Raw genomic sequence first — 24,237 nt, 5'->3', positions numbered from 1 at the left:
GCCTCGCCGGCTTCCGCCGCTGCCCCGCCGCCGCCTCCGATCTCAGCAGGTATCCACGACAACAGCTCCCCCCGATCGGCCCCGGGGGTCGGTTGGTTCGATTCGGCCCCTTGCTGGCGCTCGGTTCTCTGTGCTGATTTGATTGGGTCTGTGTGCGTGTGCGTGTGCGTGTGCGTGCAGGAGGGCGCGCGGAGGAGGCAGAGGGAGATGGCGGCGGAGGACGGCGCGAGGTCGCCCACCAGGATGCTGGCGGAGGGGCATCTGCGCATCGCCACAGGCGGGCGGGCGCCGGCGGACGGCGGGATCGCCGTCCGCCACATCCCACACCACCACACCGCTAAGAAAGGTGACTGCCAGCTCGCTACGGCTACCTTGTGTACTCCTCTACGTTGTCTATACTGCTGAATTATGTTATAGGAGTGCTGGATTATGCTATGCCGTAGGAGTAGGGAGTCGGTTTCGGAATTGGTAGATGGGGCTAGAATCGTAGGGAGTGTAAATATTCAGTTCTGCTATTGCTGGGGACAGGGGACCTGCTGTCCCCTAGAGGGTGATTTGATGATGCACGTGCGTGAATTTTGTTCCTTGTTCCTAGGGTTGCCTGTTGCTATGCATGCCTGATGGAGTAGCATGGCTTTTGGGAGTACAATGGTTACCAAGTATGATGATGGTTTGATGTTTTGTGAAGTTTTTCAGTGCACTGTAAGCGGTAGAAGACCGTTATCGAGTATAGTTCATGGTGGCGGGAAGCTGGTGCTGTTTGATTATTGTTCGGTTTGATGTCTGTGGAGTCCTGATTGAGTACGTAGGCGACGGTTTCTGGTTAGTTACAGTTGGCCGTTTCTTTTGCCGAAAGGGGTTAAAACCAAAAATGTCGTAGCAGTCACCGACAAAGGTGACAGCAACGATACACGCTGCTTATTTTCATTGGAGTTTAGTTCTCAGCTTGGTCCTGCAATCGGTAGTTGATTTGTCGATTTCGATAGTCATGATTTAGTGTGTAGGCGACGGTTTTTGGTAGTTATAGGTGTTATTTTTTTTCCTCCGAAAGGGGTTGAAACCCAATAAGACATGTCGTATGGGTGGCCGACAAAGTTGGCAGCAATGATACACACTGCTTGTTTGGTCTTGCAATTGGTAGTGGATTTGTCGGTTACGATATGTTGATCTAAGTATTGTCTTTGCGCTCCATGGTTGGTCGGTATTATGGTTATCTAAAGTTGACAGCAACGATATACGACACCGCTTGTTTTTATTGGACTTCAGTGCTTGCTGCCCAGTTTGGTCATGCAATTGGTAGTGGATTTTTTCGGTTCCGATATGTTGATCTGTATTGTCTTTGCCCTCCATGGTTGGTCGGTAACTCAGTATTATGGTTATCTAAAGTTGACAGCAACGATATACGACACCTGTTGATTTTATTGGACTTCAGTGCTTGATGTCCGGTTCAGTCATGCAATTGGTAGTGGATTTGTCGGTTTCGGTATGTTGTTCTGAGTATTGTCTTTGCGCTCCATGGTTAGTTGGTACTATGGTTATCTTCTGGAGGGGTTATAAGCTCACGCTTATAACTCCTAAAATCTTACGTATGTGACAGTTTCTGTTAGTTTTTGGTTGCTTGTTCTTGACTGGAAGGCTATAAATTCTTTAGTGCGCAATATCCTCACGGATTCAGCAGAATATGCATTTGTTGGTTTTGATATAGTCTGGTGTAGTTACTGTCCTTTGTTTCTCTTACTGGTTTCTATTTCCCTATATGTTAAAGCATGTGGTCAAAGCTTAAAGCTGCTCCAAATGCGATCTCGAATTGAGGGATCTGACTATTATTTTCCATAAATGTCAACTGCCAAATGTTGAGCAGCTCACGCCATATATCCATACTTCATAGCTAGAATGCTATGAGTATGTTTAGCTTGTTTCTCAAGTCATCAGTTTTTTACTTGATGTTGTTGTTTAGGCAATTATTCTTGTGTATAATAAATTCATTTTTGGAGTGATTTGGTACCAACGATAATTTTCCATTTCCATACGTCATATGTCCGCTTTTGTGATATTAACTGCGGACATCTAAAGATGTAGAAGTTTGCTTGCTTCCACAGTTGAATGAGAGGACAATATTTAGTTCTTTTCTACTGTTACTTCTGCGTAGATTTAGCATTGGGTTATTTTTTTGGAAATACTATCTTATTCTTCATAGTTCCTACGGATGTTGTTGTAACTCTGTCAATGCTGCTTTCAGAAGATGTTGGTGGGAAAATTGAACAAGACAACCTTGGAGATGCAAATCCGTTACCATCCCAAGAGTTGGGCAAATTAGTTAATGGAACTAAAAAGGTTTGAACTATCTACACTCAATGGTATTACCAACATTTCGTTCTCTGTTGATGTGAACGTTATAATCTAACAATGCCTCTCTGCAAATGCAGGTTCCTGCTACATTAGATGACTACAGGAAGCTTGTGGTTCCAGTAATTGAGGAGTATTTTAGTACAGGAGATGTGGAACTGTCAGTTTCCGAGCTAAGGAGTCTTGGATCCGATCAGTTTCACAATTACTTTGTGAAGAAGCTCATATCCATGGCAATGGACCGCCATGATAAAGAAAAAGAAATGGCGTCAATTCTGCTGTCTGCCTTGTATGCTGATCTATTGGACTCCTCCAAGATGAGTGAAGGTTTTATGATGCTTCTAGAGTCAACAGAAGATCTATCTGTGGATATACCAGACGCTATTGATGTCTTGGCTGTTTTTGTGGCACGTGCCATTGTTGATGAAATATTGCCTCCTGTTTTTCTCACTCGAGCCAGAGCATTGCTTCCAGAATCTTCAAAAGGCGTTGAAGTTCTGCAGGTTGCTGAGAAGAGCTACTTGTCAGCTCCTCACCATGCAGAGTTAGTTGAACGGAAGTGGGGTGGGAGCACACACTTTACTGTTGAAGAGGCGAAAAAGAGGATCCAGGATATTCTGAGGGAGTACATTGAGAGTGGAGATATAGATGAAGCCTTTAGGTGCATAAGGGAGCTGGGCCTTCCATTCTTCCACCATGAGGTTGTGAAACGTGCTCTCATCCTTGGTATGGAGAATCTGTCGTCACAGCCATTAATCCTGAAGTTGTTGAAGGAATCAACGACGGGTTGTTTGATCAGTTCTAATCAAGTGTCGAAGGGCTTTTCTCGGGTTGCTGACTGTGTTGATGACCTGAGCCTTGATGTTCCTTCAGCCAAAGCACTTTTTGACAAGCTGCTTTCCACAGCCATGTCTGAAGGGTGGCTTGATGCTTCATTCTGTAAATCTGCTGCCCCTGATGAAGATATGTGGAATGCAAGCAGTGAAAAGGTCAAGCGTTTTAAAGAAGAGTCTGGTCACATAATTCAGGAGTATTTCCTCTCAGATGACGTCCCGGAACTCATTAGAAGCCTTGAAGAGCTTTCTGCCCCTGAATACAACGCCATTTTCCTTAAGAAGCTCATCACGCTTGCTATGGACAGGAAGAACAGGGAGAAGGAGATGGCATCTGTACTTCTTTCTTCACTCAGCTTGGAACTATTTTCCGCAGGTGATATCATGAAGGGATTCATAATGCTCCTGCAGTCAGCAGAAGACACTGCCCTCGACATTGTGGATGCTCCTAGTGAACTCGCCCTCTTCCTGGCCAGGGCAGTGATCGATGAAGTCTTGCTTCCACTGAATTTGGATGACATCAGTAGCAAGCTGCGCCCAAACAGCAGTGGTAGTCAAACTGTCCAGATGGCCAGCTCTCTGCTTGCGGCCCGCCATTCTGGTGAGAGGATACTGCGCTGCTGGGGCGGGGGCACTGGCTGGGCTGTGGAAGATGCGAAGGACAAGATCTCCAAGCTCCTTGAGGAGTACAACACCGGCGGCGACCTGAAGGAGGCCTGCCAGTGCATCCGTGACCTTGGGATGCCCTTCTTCAACCATGAAGTGGTGAAGAAAGCGCTGGTGATGGCGATGGAGAAGCAGAATGAAGCTAGCATATTGGCTCTGCTGCAGGAGTGCGCCGGGGAGGGGCTGATAACCATCAACCAGATGACCAACGGCTTCGCCCGCGTCAAGGAAGGCCTCGATGATCTGACCCTCGACATCCCGAACGCGCAGGAGAAGTTCAGAGGCTATGTGGAGCTCGCGACAGAGCGCGGCTGGCTGCTACCTTCCTTCGCCTCCCTGCCCTGAGCTCTTCCCCAATAGACGGCTGAGCTTGAAGAAATATACCTCTGTATATCGTACACCCATGCTGTCTTTACCACCATACCGAACTTCCTTTCCTCCTGTTCCTAGTCTTTTCTGAGCCGAAATGGTATGGTATACCGGAGTGTGATAGGGTTGTTGGTGTATTGGTCTGTGACTTGGGAGAGTTTAAGGAATAACGCCATTTGGCTTCAGGACTAGTGGAGTTGCTTTTAAGTTGCTGTCCATGCCTTTCTGCTTTTGAAGTTCTTTGTGCGTTTTGAGTAATACTCCTATATGTTTTCGTGGCCTTGGGATAGGGCTGTCCAAGGTGAGATGGCAGAACACAAATTGGAGTAGCTCACAATATGGAAGCTACCGCGGAAGCTTCTCTCCCGAAGCCTCTCCCACCGCCCTCCTCGGTGATGCCTCCCTAGTGTGGGTATTGAGCCTCTTCCTCCTGATTTCAAGATAATACTGTGTTGGCAATTATCATCTAAGTATGGCAGTACTTGTACATTTTCATAGCTATGGTTTGCTAGAGCTCTCAAAACATCTTAGTGCGGAGACTAAAAAAACATCTTCAATAGTAGTTCAGTGGTACAACTCATCTGTTTTCCTTTTCTGTTCTTATAAAAGAAAAATCCCAAAGAGCGCCATCATCTCTCATTTTCAGCCCACTAATCTTTCGCGGCGCCAGGCGGGTATAATCTACCTTCGTCCCATACTCTGGTGGAGGGAGTAATTAATTAGAATTTCATCCCAAAACAATTAATTGCAACTTTGATTGGATGCATCCCGTCTGGCCATGCGTGGGTATTAGGGCAGACCTGCTCATCCTATCTTTCTCCAGCGGAATACTCGTTCACGGCAAGGCACTTGAGAGGGAGACATATTATGCCCATCACTTTTGGCAATACACGTGATGCTTTGTTATCTTGGTCAATTCTCAGTGTGATGTGTTTGTTGTTTTCTTCACTGTTCTCCTGTGATGCCAATTTCTGTTATAACGTGACGGGGGCTACTACCCATACTCATCCTGGGTGGCGGCTAAGGCCGGCGGCTTCCGCCATGTTCCGCCTACACCTAACCCGGCTATATATCCGTCTCAGCTGTCGACGAACTGACCACTCGCAAATAAGCTGCCTGCCATGGAGGGTTGGTTAACCTTATGTTTCATAGCCCTATCCACGTTACTGGCCCTTTGGTTCTCCGGCGGCAAGGGCAAGCCCAACAAGCACCTGCCTCCCGGGCCATGGACTCTCCCGATCATCGGCAGCCTCCACCACGTCATCCTCGGCACGCTCCCTCACCGCACCATCACTGATCTGTGTCGCCGGCATGGGCCACTGATGCTCCTCAAGCTAGGCGAGGTCCCCACGGTGGTGGTCTCCAGCGCCGAGGCGGTGGCGGAGGTAATGAAGACCAACGACGTCGCCTTCTCGAACCGGCAGACCACCGAGCTGCAGGAGATCATGGGCTTCGGCGGCAAGGGCATCATCTTCGCCCCCTACGGCGACCACTGGCGCCAGATGCGCAAGGTCTGCATCGTGGAGCTCCTCAGCTCCAAGCAGGTGAAGCGCATGGAGTGCATCAGGGCCGAGGAGGTGGGCGGCCTCCTCCGCTCCATCATCACGGCCACGGACGCGGGCGCCGCCGCCAACCTCAGCGAGATGTTTGCGGCGCTTGGCAACAACGTGGTGGCGCGGGCGGCGTTCGGCGGCAAGTTCGCACGGCAGGAGGAGTTCCTCTGCGCCATGGACCAAATCATGGACCTGCTGGGGGGCTTCTGCCTGGTCGACCTCTTCCCGTCGTCCCGGCTGGTGCGGGGGCTCAGCAATGGCGAGCGCCGCATAAAGAGGATCCGGGACCTCATTGAGCACATCATCACCGAGATCCTTGACGAGCGCAAGGCGGCGCGAGCGGCCGGTCATGGCGCATGCAGCACCGATGATGAGGACCTGCTGGACGTGCTGCTCAGGCTGCAGGAGGAGGACTCGGCATACCCTCTAACCACAGAGATTATAGTCACTGTCTTGTTGGTGAGTATTTTCCTTTCTGTCATTTTCTAATCGTTTGGATCTACTATGTGACCTCTACGTCATGTAGAGGCAAGTTAGCATCATAGCTAGGTTTCTCACAAAAAAGGTATTGGAGTATATATAGTTTTTGCTGTTACTTTGGGCTTTGACTTGCTGACAGTTGATAAAAAAATACTACTTCGTATCAAGTTTGTTTTGACAATTTATATAGTATTTAATTATACATATATGTTACAACATTATTATCTCCAGGACATGTTTGCGGCTGCTTCAGAGACTACAGGAACTGCTTTGGAGTGGGCCATGTCAGAACTCGTAAGTCATCCTGAAGTTATGGCTAAGGCACAATTAGAGGTTCGAGAGGTACTAGGTCAAGGCCGAGCTATCATTAGCAATAGCGATCTTGCAGAACTCCACTACATGCAGATGGTCATCAAGGAGGTTCTTAGATTGCATCCACCTGCCGCTTTACTCCCCCGCAAGACTAGAGAGGACTGCAAAATTATGGGTTACGACATCCTTAAAGATACCAATATATACATTAATGTCTTCGCAATTTCCCGGGACCCTCAGTATTGGAGCAATCCAGAAGAATTTAATCCCGAGAGATTTGAGAACAACAATGTGGATTATAACGGGACAAGTTTTGAATTCACTCCTTTCGGAGGTGGGCGACGACAATGCCCTGGAATAGCATTCGCATCATCAGTTTTGGAGATTACCTTGGTAAACTTTCTCTATCACTTTGACTGGATGCTTCCTGACAATGCCAACTCAGTATCACTAGATATGTCTGAGAAATTCGGGTTCACTGTCCGTAGAAGGACTGACCTACTGCTCAAGGCTATTCCACACGTATGCTCCAAGGCTACACATATATAGATCCAAGAAGTAGATGTTCATATGTGTTGCATTGTACCTTTATGCATACATTAGAATAAGAGCACATGGAATAGCTTGTTGTGCCAGATTACATGCCAAAATAGTGGAACCATTGGCAGAAATTAAATTTCAACTGGGAAAGCATGCCAACATCTACTATGTATCTCCCTCTGGCCAATTTTGAAGATGACACCATCAATGTGATTCTAAGTAAATATTATTGGCTTGTATTTTTTAAGTAGTCGACTTACCTTTTAAAATATTAACTTTTGTTATAACAATTTTAAATTGTTCTCCTTTATCCATTCTCATTGTCTCCGGTACACGTGCCATTTTCTGTGTTGCAACTGTGTCGAATATGTGTGTTGGTTTCTATTGGGCTAAATATACTACTTTGACATCTATCAAGTTTTGGGATATATGCAAAAGAAAGGGACTCAACCGGGCTAGCTAACTATGGCCACCAAATATATGCAGAAGAAATGGACTCAAGGGGCACCAAGAAAAATTGGCATTAGCCAAAGTTCTAGATCACCACCAGATATTTGGCACTGATACGTTCTAGATCGCCACCAGATATTTGGCACTAATGCGTTCTAGATGGCCACCAAATATATGCAGAAGAAAGGGACTCAAGTGTTGTTTTCTGCAAAAAAAATTCAGAAAAAATAATTTTACAGAGCTAAAAATTTAAGAAAAAATACATTTTTTTTAGGTCAAAGGCTATTAGGCATCTGGCCCGACTTGAAGGAGTCCTATGAGCCCCACACAGCCAAGTGGTGCAGTTAGGGGCTGGCCGCACGGGCACATAGACATCAATGTGCAAGTGAAGGATCATCAGCCCCTGTTGCACCTAACTAATTACAAACCGTAAACGAAGGTTTTTTAGAAAAGTCCCCACTATATCTTCATTCCAGGGCTAGCCTCCTGACTTTCCACGGGGCGAGAGGTTTGCTTTATTCAACTCAAACGTTGAGTTTCCATCGAAGGCGACAACCAGACGAAAGTCTTGTACACAGCCAGATCAATGGACATATGTTGCAGATGACGATTAATATGCTCATAGAAACGGTCTAGAGAACCATGCTCGGGCCATATTGGACCCATGTTGGAACGTCGGGGACGCGGCAAGCACTTTGTCAATCCCGACCCTACCTCTTGTGCTTCGTTCCTCCACATGCTCCGCGCAGCAAGTTTCATGTCTAGGAAGGGTGCGCTCTTTCACGAGGTGCCATACTATGGGCTCCTCGACAACGTTCGTGCCGCTCGCATCGACAATCTCGACATCGACAACATCCGCCTAGCCATGCCTGATGTTTCTTTGTGCTCCTATTTGTATCTTTTGTGATGGTGATATCTCTGCCAAGCAATTGCTCTTCACAAATGGTAACACTAGTAGAAAAAGGGTCAAATGTGAAGCACATTAGTGCCGGTTTGTAAAAAAACCGACACTAATGTGATCAATAGTGCCGGTTCGTGGCTGCGATCAATAGTACCGGTTCGTGTTGAGCCTTTAGTACCGGTTCGTGCCACGAACCGGTACTAAAGGGGTAGTGGCAGGCTGGCGTCAGGCCGGGTCCCCACGAGCCTCTTTAGTACCGGTTTGTGTTACCAACCGGTACTAAAGGTCTAACCTATAGTACCGGTTCGTGCCACAAACCGGTACTAAAGGGGACAAGCCTTTAGTACCGGTTCGTGCCACGAACCGGTACTAAAGGGGGCAATTTTCAAACTCTACCCCCCCTTGTATCGCCATTTCAGTTTTGAAAAATCAAAAGAAAATGATAAAAACTTCAAAAAATAAAATCCTTCGAGAGGTAGTTATATTACTATATCTACTAGTTAGAAAAATTTGAAAACTTAAATTTGGACATGTTTTGCAAAAAGTGTAGGGAAAATGTAAAACGGCTATAACTTTTGCATACGATGTCGGAAAAAAACGTATAATATATCAAAAAATTCAGCACGAAAATCCGCATCCAATGGAGACAGCCTGCGGCTTGTTTGGAATTTTTTAGAATCCTCAAATTCGAAAAGGAAAAAAAGATATGGTCAAATTTCAGTTTTTTTTAAAAAAATTGGTTAAATTTGGTCAAACTACTTATTCAAGAAGTATTAATGTTACTACATAATTATTCAAGAATATTAGTGTAACTAAATAATTATTTCAATTTTTTGAATTTTGGTCAAACTATGGTCAAACTTATTCAAGAAATATTAGCGTTACTAAATAATTACTGTTTTTTTAGAATAATAGTTTCAAACTCAAACGGTGAAATGTGTGACTTCATGCTCAAGCTAAACTCTTGAGGGTTAATAGGATTGACATCTTACTATTGTCAAGAAAACAATAAGTGCAGACTCGGAAACGAAGGAGAATAGAACCCGAAAGTTAAGCGTGCTCGAGCTGGAGTACTGAGAGGGATGGGTGACCAGTTGGGAAGTTAGATGATTTGGAATGAGTGATCCACACTTGAGCAGTTAAGAGAGGTGATTAGAGACTAAATCATCAAATAATTCAGAAAAATTAAAAATAGAAAAAAAATCAATTTTTTTTTCAAAATTTTCAAAAAAACAATTCAAAAAAAAAACCTTTAGTACCGGTTGGTAACACCATACTAGGGCGCGAGCTCACGCCACGTGGTGGCACTTTAGCGCCGGTTCGTGCCGAACCGGTACTAAAGGGGGGGGGCCTTTACTGCCCACACTTTAGTGCCGGTTCCATAACCGGCACTAAAGGCCCTTACAAACCGGTTTTAAAGCTCCGTTTTCTACTAGTGTAAGTGCTGCACGTGTGGCATGGAGCAATCCGGCCTGACTTTTTTTACAACTAAAAGTTTTTTTTTTGGCGGATGAACTAAAGTTGTCATTCTTTGTGTCACTAAACTTGTCATGAAAAACGTTCGGAGTTGCCATGTATTCGTGCCTCACATGTGACACTTATCAGGGTCCTTGCACTTTTGGGCTCCCGCACTCCATACAGATATATAACATTCCAAACAAAAAGAAAAGAATGGAGCGATGCACTGCCGTGCAAAGGTGGGGTTTTATGTCACCACTGCGGATTTTAAAGGATTTCTTACCCTGTGACTACCATCCCAACAAGATAGGGGGTTTGTACTTAAAAAAAAAATTAAAAACACGTGAGGGGGTCTGTTAGGATCGACGCAGAGAATCCAGGGCGAGGAGGCCGCATTTGCTGATGTGGCGCCCCCAACCTGCATGCGTATATATACGGGATGGTGGTTTTCCAATTCTCTCTCTCTCTCTCAATTCCCTGGAAACTTTCTCCTCCATCCCCCAAAACCCAACTTCTGCCACATTGCCAAGATCACATAAACCCGGGGGCCGCGGCAGTTCGATCACACAGCCCCCGCCCGATCGGGCTTCGCCTTGCCGAAATTCCATGTGATCCCAGCACCCCTGACCTTGCAATCTATTCAGGTATCTCCGTCCGGGGTCTTTTTGGGGTGGAGTTCGTGGGATCGGGAAGGTTTGGTAGACGGGGGTGGTTATCAGATCAGTTTCGGTCCATTGTCTTCGTGTAGGGAAGGGTAGAAAAGGAAGGATCTTCCGTTTTTGTTCATGAAAATTCTGCGTTAGTTTTTGTTCGTCAGTTCTTGGTTGGAGACTGCGGGCGCAGTGTGGAGTTGGGGGTTTTAGGCGATGGATGTCGGCACTGCAGTACATATGTGGAGGCCTCCACTTTGTGATCTTGACCTTGATCGGATTGTGATTGGCGAACATGTGGATCGTCTGTTTTTTTTTTTGCTTGTTCCTTTGTTGGTTGAGTGCGTAGTACAGTATGCTGCTGCTGACTGATCCTTGATCGGGGATGCATCTATATAATTGATTGGTTGACCATAGACCTGTAAGATCAGAGGGGTGTGTGGGTCCGTCGTAACCAATTTCATCTTCAGAATTGCTCGGACTTAGGATCACATCTCTCCATTCATACTCTATGACCATCATGTAATTATTATAATGTCTTCAATATAGAAGTTGCAGCATGAGTTACATTACCATGTACTCCCTCCGTTCCAAAATAGATGACTCAATTTTGTACTAACTTTGGTATAAATTTAGTACAAAGTTGGGTCATCTATTTTGGAACGGAGGGAGTAGTATATAATAGGTTACTGTTTTGTACTATTAACAAAATATACAATGTGTGATCTGACTGATTGGCCTTCTCTACAAGAATTAAAAAAAACAATGCATTGCTTAGTTACTTCCTCTGCAAGAATGGGGTTGCCTTGGTTGCAAGGACCCTGGGTTCATACATTTATAGCCATTTGACAACTCAGTATGCACGATTTACTAAAAATACATATACTTTTTTCTCTCAATAGCTGCAGATCATGGAGTGCCCAATGGATACTACAGCAAGCAACGCCGCCCTGGTTATAGAATTCCACAACATAGTGAATGATGCTGCTGCCCCGCGTTCTCCCTCGCCGGATCCAGAAGCTGAACTTATGAAGCGCCATTTCTCTGGAGAAGAAGCCGTAGGGCAATTCCCCCTAACCGCGAGCCCATCCATTCTCCTCCATGTGCTCTCATCCTCTGACCTGGATCCTAAAGATCTTGCTGCTTTGGAGGCAAGTTGTACAATTGCATTCTTAGTTCTCACGACTTTTGAGTCTTAAAATGCTGGTTATGAATTATTGTCATGACACAATGATGTGGAGATGTTTTGCTGTTTCAGGCTACATGTAAATTCTTCAGAAACCCCGCAAAGTTCCCACCAGACTTGGAATTATCACTTCCAGAACTTGCAGCATTCGACATGTGCCAGCATAGGCCCATGTTTAACCTAATGAAACCGGAAGAGAAGGAGTGGCTGAAGCAACGGTGCGGGGGCTCTTGGAAGCTTGTTCTTGGATACATTTTGGTCGGCGAGAAGAATTGCCGCTGCGGGAAATCTCAGGTCAATGCTGGACCAGGCCACAGCATTGTGGTCACCGCAAGTGGGGCCGTATACTCATTTGGCATGAATTCCTCGGGCCAGCTTGGCCTTGGGGACACAGAAGACAAGTTCAAGCCATGCCTTATCAGGTAAGAGTACATTGATTTGGTTGAATTTTGGGAATCGTGTCTGCCGATGTAACAAACGGTTGCTGCATTTGTAGGTCTCTGCAAGGCACCAGGATCACGCATGCCGCGGTTGGATCGAGTCGAACAATGCTTGTGAGCGACACGGGAAGTGTCTACGTATTTGGAATCGACACCTTTGGGGGGTATAGCTTGAATGGAATGCCTGCTACTGACTACGTTAACAGTCCCAAGGTAGTGGAGTCACTGAAGGGCATCTTTGTAGTGCAAGCAACTATAGGAGGCTTCTTCTCGGCGGTTCTGTCCAGAGAGGGTCGGGTTTATACTTTCTCCTGGGGCCACGAGGAGAGGCTAGGCCATAATACAGATTCCGCCGATGTCGAGCCTCGTCTTCTCTCTGGGCCTCTTGAGAATGTACCTGTTGCGCAGATTGCTGCCGGCAATTGTTACCTCCTTGTGTTAGCCTACCAGCCCACCGGAATGTAAGCATTTGCTCCTATGGTCTCTATGCTTTTCTTATCCAATTGCATGTCCATTCAAATATAATTGAACAACCATTCTTGATGTCTCTTATATTTGCTATATATGCAGGTCGGTGTACTCTGTGGGCTGTGGTCAAGGAGGCAAGCTTGGGCATGGGGACAAGAACAGCGAGGGCGTCCCTCAGCTGATATCACACTTCGAGGGAATCAACGCAAGGCCAGTGTCAATCTCAGCCGGTGCTTGGCACGCAGCGGTCCTGAGCAGCGACGGCCGCGTGCTCACCTGGGGATGGGGTTTCCAAGGCTGCCTAGGACATGGATACGCCGAAGAATGCGCGACCCTCCCGATGGCGGTGGAAATCTCCAATGCTGTCCACGTTTCAGCTGGCCAGTACTGCACCTTTGTCATGACGGATAATGGTGATGTCTACTCCTTTGGGTGGAAGGGAGCCTACAACCTAGGCTTGCAGGTGCGACGAATGAATCGTGTAAACTTGTAGCACCCAACTATTCATTTTTGCCAAAGTACTGAAATGTATATGTGATCGCTCTTGGTTTCAGGACGAGGACGAGGAGGAGAATCAGGGTGTCCTGTCTCCCAAGTTGGTCGCCTCACTCACCGGGCTAAACGAAAGGTTTGTGCAGATCAGCCCGACGAATGCCTATGATTGGCACAACAGAAGTACAGGGGTGTCTCATACGGTTGCCCTCACCGAATCCGGCAAGGTGTACGCGTTTGGAGGAGGTGGCTCGGGTCAGCTTGGCATCAAGCTTGCCGAGGGCAAAGAAGCTATGCCCCCTCTCCAGGTTGACGTCGATCTCGCCTAGTTCCTCCTGCATCTGCCTGAAACTTCATACTGTATAGGGAGAGAAAGAAAAAACCCTTTTTTTAGATCGTAAATTTAGTTAAGTGTTTGGACCCTTGGTTGGTTACTTTTGAGTAGCGGACAGATATGCGATGATGCCATGAATTATGGGTTTTAAACTGAACCGAAATCTCAACTGCTTAGCTCTTCATTCTTCATACACTTTTTTTTAAAACGAAGGCAAAAAATTTGCCTCATCCATCAATTAAAAGAAGGAAAAGAGTTTGTTACATAGTCTCCCATTACAGTAAAAAGGTCGTTACTCTTCAAATGCCTAATATGCAGTTGGGGCCATTCCTGGATCATATCCCAAAGATGGAGCATGAACCGGCACTTGAAGAAAAGGTGGTCAACGCTTTTGATCTCACGCTTGCAAAGCGGACAGAAATCGCAATTTAGCCACCCTTGCTTGGCCAGTCTGTCGCCGGTCCAAATGCGATTTTGGATGGACAAACGAGCAAAAAAATCAGTTAGGGAGCACCCAAGCCTTCCACACCGCAGCAGTCATGACAGATCTGATGGCATAAGGAATGCGCCTTATATAAGCGGAGGCCGCCGAGTAATGCCCAAAAGTCGTATGCTTCCAAGTGATGTCATCCTCAGTGTGAGTGTTAAGATGGACGTCAACACAAAATATCACAAAGAGGAATGACCTAACAAATGTTGTCGAAGGACCAATGTGACGGGAGTTAATTTTTGATAGCCCCCTCATCCTCCATGGCCTCATGCGCCTTGCACTTCCTAGTGGAGGCCTCATAAACAAACAGGGCAATGTTGGTTGGCATTGAGCCAAGGGGAGCCCCAAAACAGAGCCCGAGCCCCATTGCCGATGGTGATGACGGTGGAAGCATAGAATAAATCAAGGTCCGTCTGGTCGCAAGGGTTGCCCGAATTGCCCATGCCCACCCACATTTTTACAGGCTCTTTCCATTCGTATCATGGCAAGGGCCTGCACATTTCATGGCTAGAGAGACGATTTGACCGTCGTTGTTGTTTGTGTCGTTTGTGTGCCCGGTCAAAGCTAAAGCTTGGGCATCCATGGTTGTTCCTGCCGCCTGGCTCGCATCAGTAGGCGTAGTCAGGGCCCCCCATAGGGTTGTCGGTGTCTGCCCGGAAGAGGTGGCCTCCACCGACGATAGTTCTATGGGCATCTCCAATGCTGACCCGCAAATTTGCTCCCGCATCTACCCGCAGATAGTGGGAGGCCAGTCTGCGGCCAAAGATGGGCGAGGGGTGAGGGCTTGCTCTTGGGAGGGACGACGTGCCCGACGCATCCCCTCCAACAGCTACGGCGGCTCGTGGAGCCGCAAAAACTTGCCGGCGGACAGCGGAAGCTTTCGCTTGGTGGTGACGGCCGAAGAGGCGAAAACCACCACAGGAGCTGCTTCGGTCGCGGCGGCGAGGATGATTTTTGGGTCCAAATGCCCTAAATACGGTTTTTTGAGCAGCTGCCCTATTTTACATCATCTGTTGTTGTTGGAGATGCTCTTACCCGCGGTGTTGTGGCGGTACATCCAGGTTTAGACCCGTCCGCCTGATGCAACTGCCTCACCCGGACTGGGATCAGGTGACATGCGCTACGGTGACATGCACGGTGACATGCGGCCCAAATTTAAATTTAAACATTGCGAAAAAATCTGAAAAAAATCATGCATGTTCACAGCACATACTAAGATAACCCCTAAAAATTTCAGATCAAAATTCGAAACATACATCGAGAAACAAAAAAGAGAAACTCAGATGTGAATAGTCTACAGAGAACCGTTCGGGAACTATTCATGACAGATTTCTCTTTTTTGTTTCTCGATGTATGTTTCGAATTTTAATCTGAAATTTTTAGGGGTTATCTTAGTATGTGTTGTGAACATGCATGATTTTTTTCAGATTTTTTCGCAATGTTTAAATTTGAATTTGGGCCGCATGTCACCAGATCCCAGTCCGCCTCACCCATCCAGGATGACCTGCCAGGCGCGAGACACACTGGATGAACCTAAAGGTGTGTTTGTTTGGGCTTGCTCTTCAAATGGTAACTGTTCATTCTTCATGTTACGTCCCTAAAGATATCTTTGACAGGTGGCTTGCTTGAAATATTTATTTTTTAGAAGAAAAAAAGGATAAAAGTGTAGTAAAATAGTATCTCAGAAAACCACTGAATTTGAAAAGGCAATTCGCAAGACATTTCAGGTATAGAGTGGCTTGTTTGATGCGCTTGCTTCATTTCCCGCTTCTGCTAAAAAAGTTGTTCAAATTTAGAAAACTTGGATGTATCATCAGCATGCTGTACAAATCATCACTAGCATTATTTAGTTCTTTCATACAAGAAGTGGAAACAGCCTCTCCAGGTCTCCTGTCAAATCTGCTTAGCTAAAAAATCTGACTAAATGCGGCCTACAGACAACAAGTTTCATCATTTGTTTTACAAATAGCAAGAACTCCCTCGATGCAAATGCATTTAGACTGAATCCAGTCCGCAGACTCTCCTAAAAAAATTGCTGCCAAAGGTGCCAACTCTCCAGCTTCGGGCAAAATTTTGATTTTCAGAATTTATGTGACTGGCTCATCTTGTTTGATCATCCATTTCTGCATTCCAAAGGCCACAACATAAAAAAAAAAAGCTGAATGCAGTGGAACCTAAAAAAAGAACATATCAAACTATTTTTCCGACGCATTTAAAAAAAACTAGACATGCCAATTGTTCGAGGCCTTTATGTTCCTGTAAATTTTCATGTAAAACCGATCAGTTGTGTGCCCTATGAAAGAAAACAAGTTTGGTGCATTACTTTTTTGTCTTTTAGAGCATGGGAATTCGAAAAAAAAACCAGGACACAAAAGGCTCCTTTTTTATTAAAATGTACAACCATGTCGAGGATTCAAAACACTATATGCGTAAGTCAGAGGGGGTGGGGGCACTGCTCAAACATGTACATGCTGATATGTGGTCAAGAAACCACATGGCCACTAGTAACGGAGCAGCAAGACCTCGACTACATGGCCAAATACAGGGCGATGTACCTGTTAGATTGACTGTTTAGGGCCCTTCCAGCAGAGCAGGTTCGAACCAAACCCAGAAGAAGTCTTGATGGACCTGCAGGAGAAACAATGAGTATGGTGTTGCACTGTAAAATCTGGGGACACTAATGTGATTGAGTATACAGTTCTCTGACTAAACGTTTCCTGCCGAACATATACTAATGGAGAAGTAAAAAAAAACTGTTAGGAAATGTCAAGGACTTTCAGATAACTTACAAGTCCTCATCTCTTGAACCGTAAGTAGCTCTCGAATTCGATCTTGGACACTGCTCATAGGGCCCATATGTGCAGAAATATGTATCGAATTCTTTCTTAGGTAGGAAACCCATTTTGTTGTGTGGCTGGATCCTGAAACAGATTGTGTGTGCTGCATCCGACGAGAAGAACCTCTTTTGAAGCTTCAATGTTCGTGAGAAGCAATTCGGCTGAAGGTCGGGCTCCTGGATGCTGTCGAAACGACCCTGCTCACTTGCGCCCTTGGAGTAGTTAGCCTCCGACCTACATGTCCTTGTCAGGTCATCAGTCATGGATCTGTTTGATGTCAAGGTGCTCCGGGCATCGTCCTCGGAGCCATGAACTGTTGGCTTAGAATCAACACGTTGCACAATGAATGGCGATGGCTGCTGACTAGAGGAGTAGCCTTTCAGAGGTGTTTCTCTTGCTCCATGCCTCACAGGTTCATCCTCATCTGTCACTGTGGAATCTGACAGCTCTTGCTTTCGTCCCGAGCAGCCGAGCAGGCTGAATGAGTGTCTCTTCGACCTTGCATCTTTCCTCGCAGCACACGGGACAAGTTTGAATCTGATCTCCACATTGAACCCGAGAACGTGCTGCAGTACTCCTTGTATCAGGCTTTGCATTTTCTCTGCCCTTGATAGGTGATCCGGGTGACTAAATCCAACTTCAGCTATAGCCACCTCTGCAAATGTTCGCATTTAGTGTGTCATAATCAGCACAAACCTACGAGAAGGCCAAAATCAAAGAAAAAAATGGCACGCGTGAATTACCTTCGGTAACATGGACTGATGATAGGATTCCTTCTTTCTTGAGGAAACTTCTGGCTGATCTTGATTGACACTTCCCAGTGGCTCTCCTCCAGATGTTTTCAAGCTTAAGCCGTCTACAGTGTCTCTCAGAACAGTTGGACTTGTTGCTGTTACACGCATCGCAGAAATTGGAGCTTGAGTTTACCTTGGATACCCAGTCATCTGCACATAACATCAGAAATATTATACTATCATTCTGTACAGGCACCAGTACACATACTCCCTCAGATCCACATAATTGTCACTGATTTAGTACAAAGTTGTACTAAATCAGCGACAATTAATATGGATCGGAGGGAGTAATATATTTGAGTGTGATTACCTGTATATCCTGTTGCTGAGCGTGCATGCATGTCATTTGTTTCTGCTACTATGTCAGATTCAGAGCTGCCAAACTGCAAAAGTGCAACAGTAACCCAAGTTGCCTTATTTCTTGATGTCCTCAACTGTTTTTCAGCTTCTGACAGTATTTTCAGTGCATGTCTTAGTTTCTCTATACCAACATCTGCCACTGCAAGATCATTGGAAAATAGTAAGGGTAAAGAAATTTAGTGGGACAGAAGGGTATGTGGATAGCAAACTTTTCATAGTTCCAAATGCACTGGTTATCAGAACATGCCATACCATTACTGATTTGACAATATAGAGGGTAAAAAAATGATAACACAAAACACTCCACATTATCATTGATGCATTGAGCCTGCAGTCGTTAATGATAATATGTGAAAGTAGAAAAATCCATTCAAGGAAAGAATACATACACGCATATCTTCCCAAGAAACTTTTGCTGACTTCAGTGACCGCGGATTGACATCGTCCTGAGAGAATGTCCATAATAAGGTTTGCCAGCTGAGAGACCAGCTGCAGAGGATCAACCGACGACGCCATAAGTTCCCGAGCTCGTCTAACCGTGTTGGTTGTGTCCGATGACAGTGCTAGATCAAGCAACTCAATCAACTCATCATCAGACACCAATCCTACCTGCAAATAACAAATGTAGAAACATTATTATACTGTATAACTGGCAATAGTAATTACTAAAGGTAGTACTACTCACAAGTTCATGCACAAGAGAAATTGTGACCCTCTTCCCAAGCAAACTAAGTTGATCCAGCATTATTTCAGCGTCTCTAAGAGAACCATTAGACTTTGCAGCAATGAAGTGCAACGCATCATGGTCAAATTCTAACCCCTCATCTACGCAGATTCTCTCCAACCTGTTGACAATATCTGCAACCTTTATCTTTGGAAAATGGAACTTCTGGCAATGTGTGACGGAAGTGCGAGGCAAGCTATCTAGATCAGAAGTAATCATAATGTAGACAGCATGCCGGTATGGCTCATCAAGACTCTTCACTATTGCCGACCAGGCATCTTCTAGCAACAGATGGCATTCATCAACTATGAAAACCTTGAAGCGTGACGAGTATGGGACAAGAGATGCGCTCTTGAGAAGTGCCTTTACGCGACCCAAGCGATCCATTTTTGCTGCATCAATTTCTTTTACATCTCTGCTCCTCCCAGAGAAGAGAATAACACACTCTTTACAGAACCCACATGGCCTTTGCTCTTCAAGAGAGAGGCAATTTAGAGCAGCAGCAAAAATGCGTGCCGTAGACGTCTTGCCTGTACCCCGGGGGCCATGGAACAAGTACATTGGAGCAATCTTCCCTTTGCAAGAGGAATACAAGAGGGACTGAGCAACCACATTGAGGCCAATCAGTTCACTGAAGGATCGAGGGCGAAATTTTTGGCTTAAACACCTTGGTGTCTCAGTGTATGGTACATTTTCTTGGAACGGTACCTCAGTCCCCTCTGGGGATAGGAGAGGTTGCTCTGGACCATCACTATCGGAATAAAGATCGCGGTACTTTGATGCTCCTGACCAGCAGTAGCTTATACCACATCCACTGAAGTTTGGTCCTACAACATCATTCGACCTCACTTGTGTGTCCTCAGTTCCATGCCCTACTGTGCTTCTTCTGGACCCAACTGAGCGCGCTTCACTGGCAGACATACAAGGGCTGCCAACGCGGCTCATTGCAGCAGAAGACTTGCCCTTGAATTTGGAACGCCTTTTCACTTCTTCCTCGCTCTTCTCTGGCAACACCCGTTCATAGGAATTCACCTCCTCCTCTTCCTTCTCCTCCACCACGTTGGTTACTATATTGTTTGCCAACTGCCTAAGAGAGCTATGATTAGAGTGGTTAGAATCCACTGATTTCCTGTGACCATCTCCGCGGACACGATGAACTTGCTTGTTTCTTGGTGGGTTTAAGCCTCTGATCCTGACAACTGAAGATTTCCTGTAAGATGCAGTTCTTGCATTTGGTGCCCGGAAGCTTCGCTCTGACCCCATTGTAGCTTCGGCTTCCAAATCCACATCCTCCTCAATCAAATGATGGTGTGCTGACCTGCTTCCTTCCATCATCGCTCCATTGCTAGAAGCAGTCTCCCAGATCATACTGTCAGAAGGAGATGCATACTTGCTCATAGAGTTTGTTGCTGGATCCCGCAGCGACCTCACTCGCTTGAGCTGCACCAGGGTTCTTGACAGTGGGACGTCCACGGAGACCGAGTGGCGCCTCATGTCAGTCATTTGAGTATGTCTTGCACAGCAACAGTATCTGATTATAGTTCAGTTCTGGCTATCTCCTTGAATGTGGCTGCTTCCATTACAACGGCGTCGCCGGAACCTGAAGTAATTCAGAAACAAGAACCGTAAAAACGCTGAGATTATAAAGTTTATTTTGATTTCTCCATGCAAAGGTAACAATGAGATGCCTTAATCATTGCTCAACCCTACAGTGCAAAAGCATCTTCGAGAAGTAATAAATGGATATTGACATTTTCGTGTTCCCAAAGATAAATCGAGAGACATGTACGAAGCCCTACAACAGTTAAACCCGAAAATGCTCTGTTCAGCTACCAAGCGAAATAAAATGGACCGAAGAATCGGCCGTCACTTCTTCTATTCACTGAAAGAACATAAAGTAAAAAAGCAGTACGAATAACACGCACATCCTCTGCTCTTCTAACAAACATGACAGCAAAAAGAAAGAATGTGGAGAAAACAGAAGCCAAAAAAGGTCGAATCTAATCTTGGCCGAGCTCGCCACCCAACCGTATCTGTATGTACAAGTAGCAATCACGAAAATCAAATCCAGAGCAATGGAAGCATGCATCTGGGACTACAAAAATGGGCCAAATCTTGGCCCCACTCGGACCCATTCCCCATCCAACAAACACCTCCATTTCTAAAAGTAAATAAAATCCGACGAACACCTAGTTAGTTTTGTATCGCGCAAATATCACAGAGCACATAGTCCTCCTGTCATACACACACACAAGATGTAATAAAGTAGAGAAGATGCGAAGAAGCCGAGCTGAAGCCAAGAGCAGACCCTCGGCTGCATTATCCCCTTGGCCATCGACCGCATTGCAAGAACCGCAAGATCCAGAGCGAGATGGAAGAACAAAAGGAAGGCACTCACAAGAGCAGGAGCGGACAGTAACGGGGAGGCGCTCTCGTGAGGACCAGGGGTGACAGGGAAAGAAAGGAATAATGGCCTCTCACCGCAGGGGTCGAAGCCTCGGCGCATGCACGGCTGGATGGCAGATCACGGACACGGCACGGAGCACGGCGGCGGCGGCGGCGGTGACCGCACCCGCACGGCAAGAAAAAACAGGCAGGTCTCGACGCGAGTGAGCTCCTCTGGCACGCTGCGAGTACAATTAGCTTTAGCTCCGCAGAGCGCAGCTGTAGGAGAGAGAGGGAGACATGGAAGGCGTGAGCAACGGGCAGCGTGGTCACGTGCTCAGTGGCAGAATGGCCAAGAAAAGGCTCAGGTTGAGGGGTTAAAGAAATGCTGCGTCGCAGCGGTCGCTGTGATGGTGTCCGTGGCCGTGGCCGTGGCCATGGGTGTGGTGTGGGGCACTGGGCCGTCGGGGGTCCTGCCCTGCCTGACTGCCTCGGTGCCGGCGCCGAGGCGATGCCGATGGCGTTTCCGTGGTTTGGCTCCACGGCGGAGGGCGGTGTCGCAGCCTTGCAGTGCACTTGCGGGGGGAAGGGGGAGAGAGAAAGGCCGATAGCCTTTTTGTTTTGTTTGCTTCTCTTTAATGGCGAGGCTTTTCTGCGCAGGCAGCGCCTCTCTGTTACGTGAAATTGCAAATGGCACCACGGGCAACCGTGGACCGAGCCCTTGCTTCCAATATGCCGTATTGACAGGGTCCGGACGTCAAGTTGCCACAGGTCAACGAATTTCTAGTGCTGCTCGCATCACAGCTGCCATGACGAGACAGGACTGCGAGACGAGCGGGAGTATCGTTTTGTGTCGTGTCGAGCATGAGTGCACGGCCCCCGAGATCTCGGCCCGGAGAAAATGCGTGCCGTAAATATAGCAGGAAAATTTCTTCGACAAGGACGACAGGAAGTGAAAAATTCTTTGTTTGACGTGCACTGCTGGTGGAGTAGTACGTGTATAGCTGCTGTCTCGCTTTTTGGACCGTGATGAAAGGCTAGAGAAGACAGAAGACGCTGCGATTGAATCCACAGTGAGTAGGGTGGTAGGGGGGTATCACTGGACGTCCAATCAACATCCGGCCTCATATCATGGGTGGAAAGCTCTTACACTTTCTTCTTCTTTTTTTTGCCACGAACTTGGGGAGCTTTATTGCATAGCTAGCATATGATTACAATCTGCCCGCAGGCCACTAAGAAGAAACGGAGGACAGCTCTCAAGCCAACGGTCTGAAACCAATAAGGAACAGGCCCGTTTAGCACAAGAGTCTGCCAAAAAGTTTGCCTCCCTTGGGACATATCTAACTGAGAAAGAGATAAAAGAAGAAGATTTCTCCCCAATGTCTAGTAAAATAGGCGCAACAATTGGCCTCGAACTGTCACGCGATAACCAGAGGTTGACGACCTCTAAACAATCTACTTCCATCAGCACATGTGAGAAACCACGCAGCTGAGCGAAGATGACTCCTTCCCGTAGAGCTAAGGCCTCCACGACGAGAGGATCTGTCACCCCCGGGAAAGGTTTGCTCCAAGCTCCCATGAACGAGAGGTGAGATCGAGCTATCCCACCCCCTCCCGCACACCGAGCTTCGTTGTTGATTGCGCTATCCGTGTTGATCTTGATCCAACCCACATCCGGCGTGCGCCACTGTGCTCCTACCACACCACTCGTAGGTTTCGAAATATCAAGCATTAAGAGATCATCACGAACTGTCTTTACCGCCTGGACGGGGTCATAGCTGACCTTATCATGAGTCCATCGGTTTCGATCAGACCATATCGCATGCATGACAGTTATAATTTTGCATCTTTCTTGGTCTTGTATGATCGCGTCCATCAACACATCCCTTGCCCAAGTGGCAGGGTGTAATCTAGGTAGCTTCAAACCCAAGAAATCTCGGGCTGCTGCCCAAAAAAGTTTGGCATGTGAACAGTTTATCAGTGCATGTCGCAGATCCTCCACTGAAGCCTTGCACAAGTCACACACTGCCGTCGTCCGGATATGCTGATGCTGAAGGGTAGCATAGTCTGGTAGGATTCCACGCAAGACCCGCCACCAAAAAACATGGACTCTAGGAATAACCTTTAGTTTCCACAAGGCAATCCACATGGGTCTATCTGACATTGAAGACTCCGCTATCGTTCCTTCCTCTAGAGCTAAGCGCTCTTTTCGAGTCACTAGAGCACGATAAGCCGTTTTAACAGAGTAGACACCAGACCTTTCCAAGTCCCATGCGAGATAATCCTCTCCACCAGGCACTCTCAACGGTATATTCAGAATTGCGTCCGCGTCTGGTGCAAGAAAATTTCTTCGAACTAAGTCCATATCCCACATACCACTGTCCTGATCAAATAATTCAGAGACACGAGTAATAGGATCGTTCCCAATGCGGCCCATTGGCCTGAGAGTAGCCGTGTTTGGGATCCATCGATCCGTCCAGATGGAGATAGATTCACCATCCCCAACTCTCTTGATCAGTCCTTGTTCCGACGCAACTCGACCTGCGATAATAGCTTTCCACGTAGCAGACGCCGAGCGAGGTGCAGTAGCTTCCATGAAGCTGCAGTTATGAAAGTACTTGCCCTTCAGAACTCGAGCACACAAGGAGTCCAGGTGTGTCATTAGCCGCCACCCGTGCTTACCGAGTAGGGCTAGATTAAAGAGTTCAAAGTCACGAAAACCCATGCCTCCTTGTTTCGAAACGGAGAGATTCTTCCAAGAGAGCCAATGAAGAGATCTCCTATCGATGTCGCTGCTCCACCAATATTTAGCCATGGAAGAAGTTAGTTGTGAGCAGACCCCCTTGGTCAATTGGAAGCAAGACATGCTGAACGTAGGGATGGCTTGGACCACAGATTTTAGCAAGACTTTCCTCCCTGCACATGCCAAATTCTTCTCTGACCAACCTTGCATTTTTGTCCGGCTCTTACACTTTCTTGACTGGAAAACAATCCCTCTGTCCTGCTCTAGTAGTAAAATGCAGTGTATATAATTTTTTTAAATCACACTAGATAACTGCCAGCAGAGGTATAAATACTACTCCCTCCATCCCATAATATTGTGTAGTATTAAAAACGTTCTTATATTATGGGACGGAGAGAGTAATAGGTTAGTCCGTGATTACCCGCT

The 24,237-nt window shown here is 46.6% G+C and overlaps 4 protein-coding genes across 8 annotated transcripts; 3 read left to right on the top strand and 1 right to left on the bottom strand.

The window, feature by feature from the left end:
• Positions 1–6: 6 nt before the first annotated feature.
• LOC119364659 (MA3 DOMAIN-CONTAINING TRANSLATION REGULATORY FACTOR 1-like) lies at positions 7–4,426 on the top strand. 2 transcript variants are annotated; one of them, XM_037630147.1, is made up of 4 exons: positions 7–49; positions 181–346; positions 2,243–2,334; positions 2,427–4,426. In XM_037630147.1, exons 2-4 carry the CDS (start codon positions 208–210, stop codon positions 4,188–4,190), a joined length of 1,995 nt encoding a protein of 664 aa, XP_037486044.1. In that variant the 5' UTR covers positions 7–49; positions 181–207; the 3' UTR covers positions 4,191–4,426. The 2 variants fall into 2 exon arrangements, with proteins under 2 accessions (XP_037486044.1, XP_037486043.1); XM_037630146.1 differs by having other exon boundaries at positions 2,240–2,334.
• An 831-nt stretch (positions 4,427–5,257) lies between these two features.
• On the top strand, positions 5,258–7,346 carry LOC119364661 (zealexin A1 synthase-like). Its single transcript, XM_037630148.1, has 2 exons — positions 5,258–6,226; positions 6,479–7,346. The coding sequence occupies exons 1-2, from the start codon at positions 5,336–5,338 to the stop codon at positions 7,106–7,108; spliced, it is 1,521 nt and encodes a 506-aa protein (XP_037486045.1). The 5' UTR covers positions 5,258–5,335; the 3' UTR covers positions 7,109–7,346.
• Positions 7,347–10,394: 3,048 nt separating this feature from the next.
• On the top strand, positions 10,395–13,640 carry LOC119367959 (E3 ubiquitin-protein ligase HERC2-like). Its single transcript, XM_037633332.1, has 6 exons — positions 10,395–10,552; positions 11,461–11,709; positions 11,817–12,166; positions 12,241–12,645; positions 12,755–13,115; positions 13,207–13,640. Exons 2-6 carry the CDS (start codon positions 11,470–11,472, stop codon positions 13,471–13,473), a joined length of 1,623 nt encoding a protein of 540 aa, XP_037489229.1. The 5' UTR covers positions 10,395–10,552; positions 11,461–11,469; the 3' UTR covers positions 13,474–13,640.
• Positions 13,641–15,739: 2,099 nt separating this feature from the next.
• Positions 15,740–21,450, bottom strand: LOC119364658 (protein STICHEL-like 2). Of its 4 annotated transcripts, none has more exons than XR_005175032.1 (9): positions 21,165–21,450; positions 18,645–20,283; positions 18,349–18,568; positions 17,910–18,098; positions 17,549–17,749; positions 16,758–17,460; positions 16,524–16,596; positions 16,201–16,261; positions 15,740–16,091 (listed from the first exon to the last, which is right to left on the bottom strand). XR_005175032.1 is itself a non-coding variant. In XM_037630145.1 (9 exons), the coding sequence occupies exons 2-7, from the start codon at positions 20,184–20,186 to the stop codon at positions 16,527–16,529; spliced, it is 2,925 nt and encodes a 974-aa protein (XP_037486042.1). In that variant the 5' UTR covers positions 20,187–20,283; positions 21,165–21,450; the 3' UTR covers positions 15,740–16,091; positions 16,201–16,224; positions 16,524–16,526. The 4 variants fall into 4 exon arrangements, 3 of the variants coding, with proteins under 3 accessions (XP_037486042.1, XP_037486040.1, XP_037486041.1); XM_037630145.1 differs by having other exon boundaries at positions 16,201–16,224; XM_037630143.1 differs by lacking the exon at positions 16,201–16,261 and having other exon boundaries at positions 21,165–21,449.
• Between the last annotated feature and the right edge of the window lie 2,787 nt (positions 21,451–24,237).

Source organism: Triticum dicoccoides, chromosome 2B (assembly GCF_002162155.2).
Source record: "Triticum dicoccoides isolate Atlit2015 ecotype Zavitan chromosome 2B, WEW_v2.0, whole genome shotgun sequence".
Taxonomy (NCBI): domain Eukaryota; kingdom Viridiplantae; phylum Streptophyta; class Magnoliopsida; order Poales; family Poaceae; genus Triticum; species Triticum dicoccoides.
This window is presented reverse-complemented; position numbering and strand designations above follow the sequence as displayed.

What these genes read in the sequence shown, in the direction of transcription:
- LOC119364659 (XM_037630146.1), top strand. Translation starts at nt 208, where the DNA reads ATGGCGGCGGAGGACGGCGCGAGGTCGCCCACCAGGATGCTGGCGGAG. An exon ending in CCACCACACCGCTAAGAAAG is followed by an intron (nt 347 to 2,239) that starts GTGACTGCCAGC and finishes TGCTGCTTTCAG; the next exon opens with AAGATGTTGGTGGGAAAATT. An exon ending in TAGTTAATGGAACTAAAAAG is followed by an intron (nt 2,335 to 2,426) that starts GTTTGAACTATC and finishes CTGCAAATGCAG; the next exon opens with GTTCCTGCTACATTAGATGA.
- LOC119364661 (XM_037630148.1), top strand. Translation starts at nt 5,336, where the DNA reads ATGGAGGGTTGGTTAACCTTATGTTTCATAGCCCTATCCACGTTACTG. An exon ending in TTATAGTCACTGTCTTGTTG is followed by an intron (nt 6,227 to 6,478) that starts GTGAGTATTTTC and finishes TATTATCTCCAG; the next exon opens with GACATGTTTGCGGCTGCTTC.
- LOC119367959 (XM_037633332.1), top strand. Translation starts at nt 11,470, where the DNA reads ATGGAGTGCCCAATGGATACTACAGCAAGCAACGCCGCCCTGGTTATA. An exon ending in TTCAAGCCATGCCTTATCAG is followed by an intron (nt 12,167 to 12,240) that starts GTAAGAGTACAT and finishes CTGCATTTGTAG; the next exon opens with GTCTCTGCAAGGCACCAGGA. An exon ending in CCTACAACCTAGGCTTGCAG is followed by an intron (nt 13,116 to 13,206) that starts GTGCGACGAATG and finishes TCTTGGTTTCAG; the next exon opens with GACGAGGACGAGGAGGAGAA.
- LOC119364658 (XM_037630145.1), bottom strand. Translation starts at nt 20,186, where the DNA reads ATGACTGACATGAGGCGCCACTCGGTCTCCGTGGACGTCCCACTGTCA. An exon ending in TTTCTCTTGTGCATGAACTT is followed by an intron (nt 18,569 to 18,644) that starts GTGAGTAGTACT and finishes TGTTATTTGCAG; the next exon opens with GTAGGATTGGTGTCTGATGA. An exon ending in ATCAGTCCATGTTACCGAAG is followed by an intron (nt 17,461 to 17,548) that starts GTAATTCACGCG and finishes GAACATTTGCAG; the next exon opens with AGGTGGCTATAGCTGAAGTT.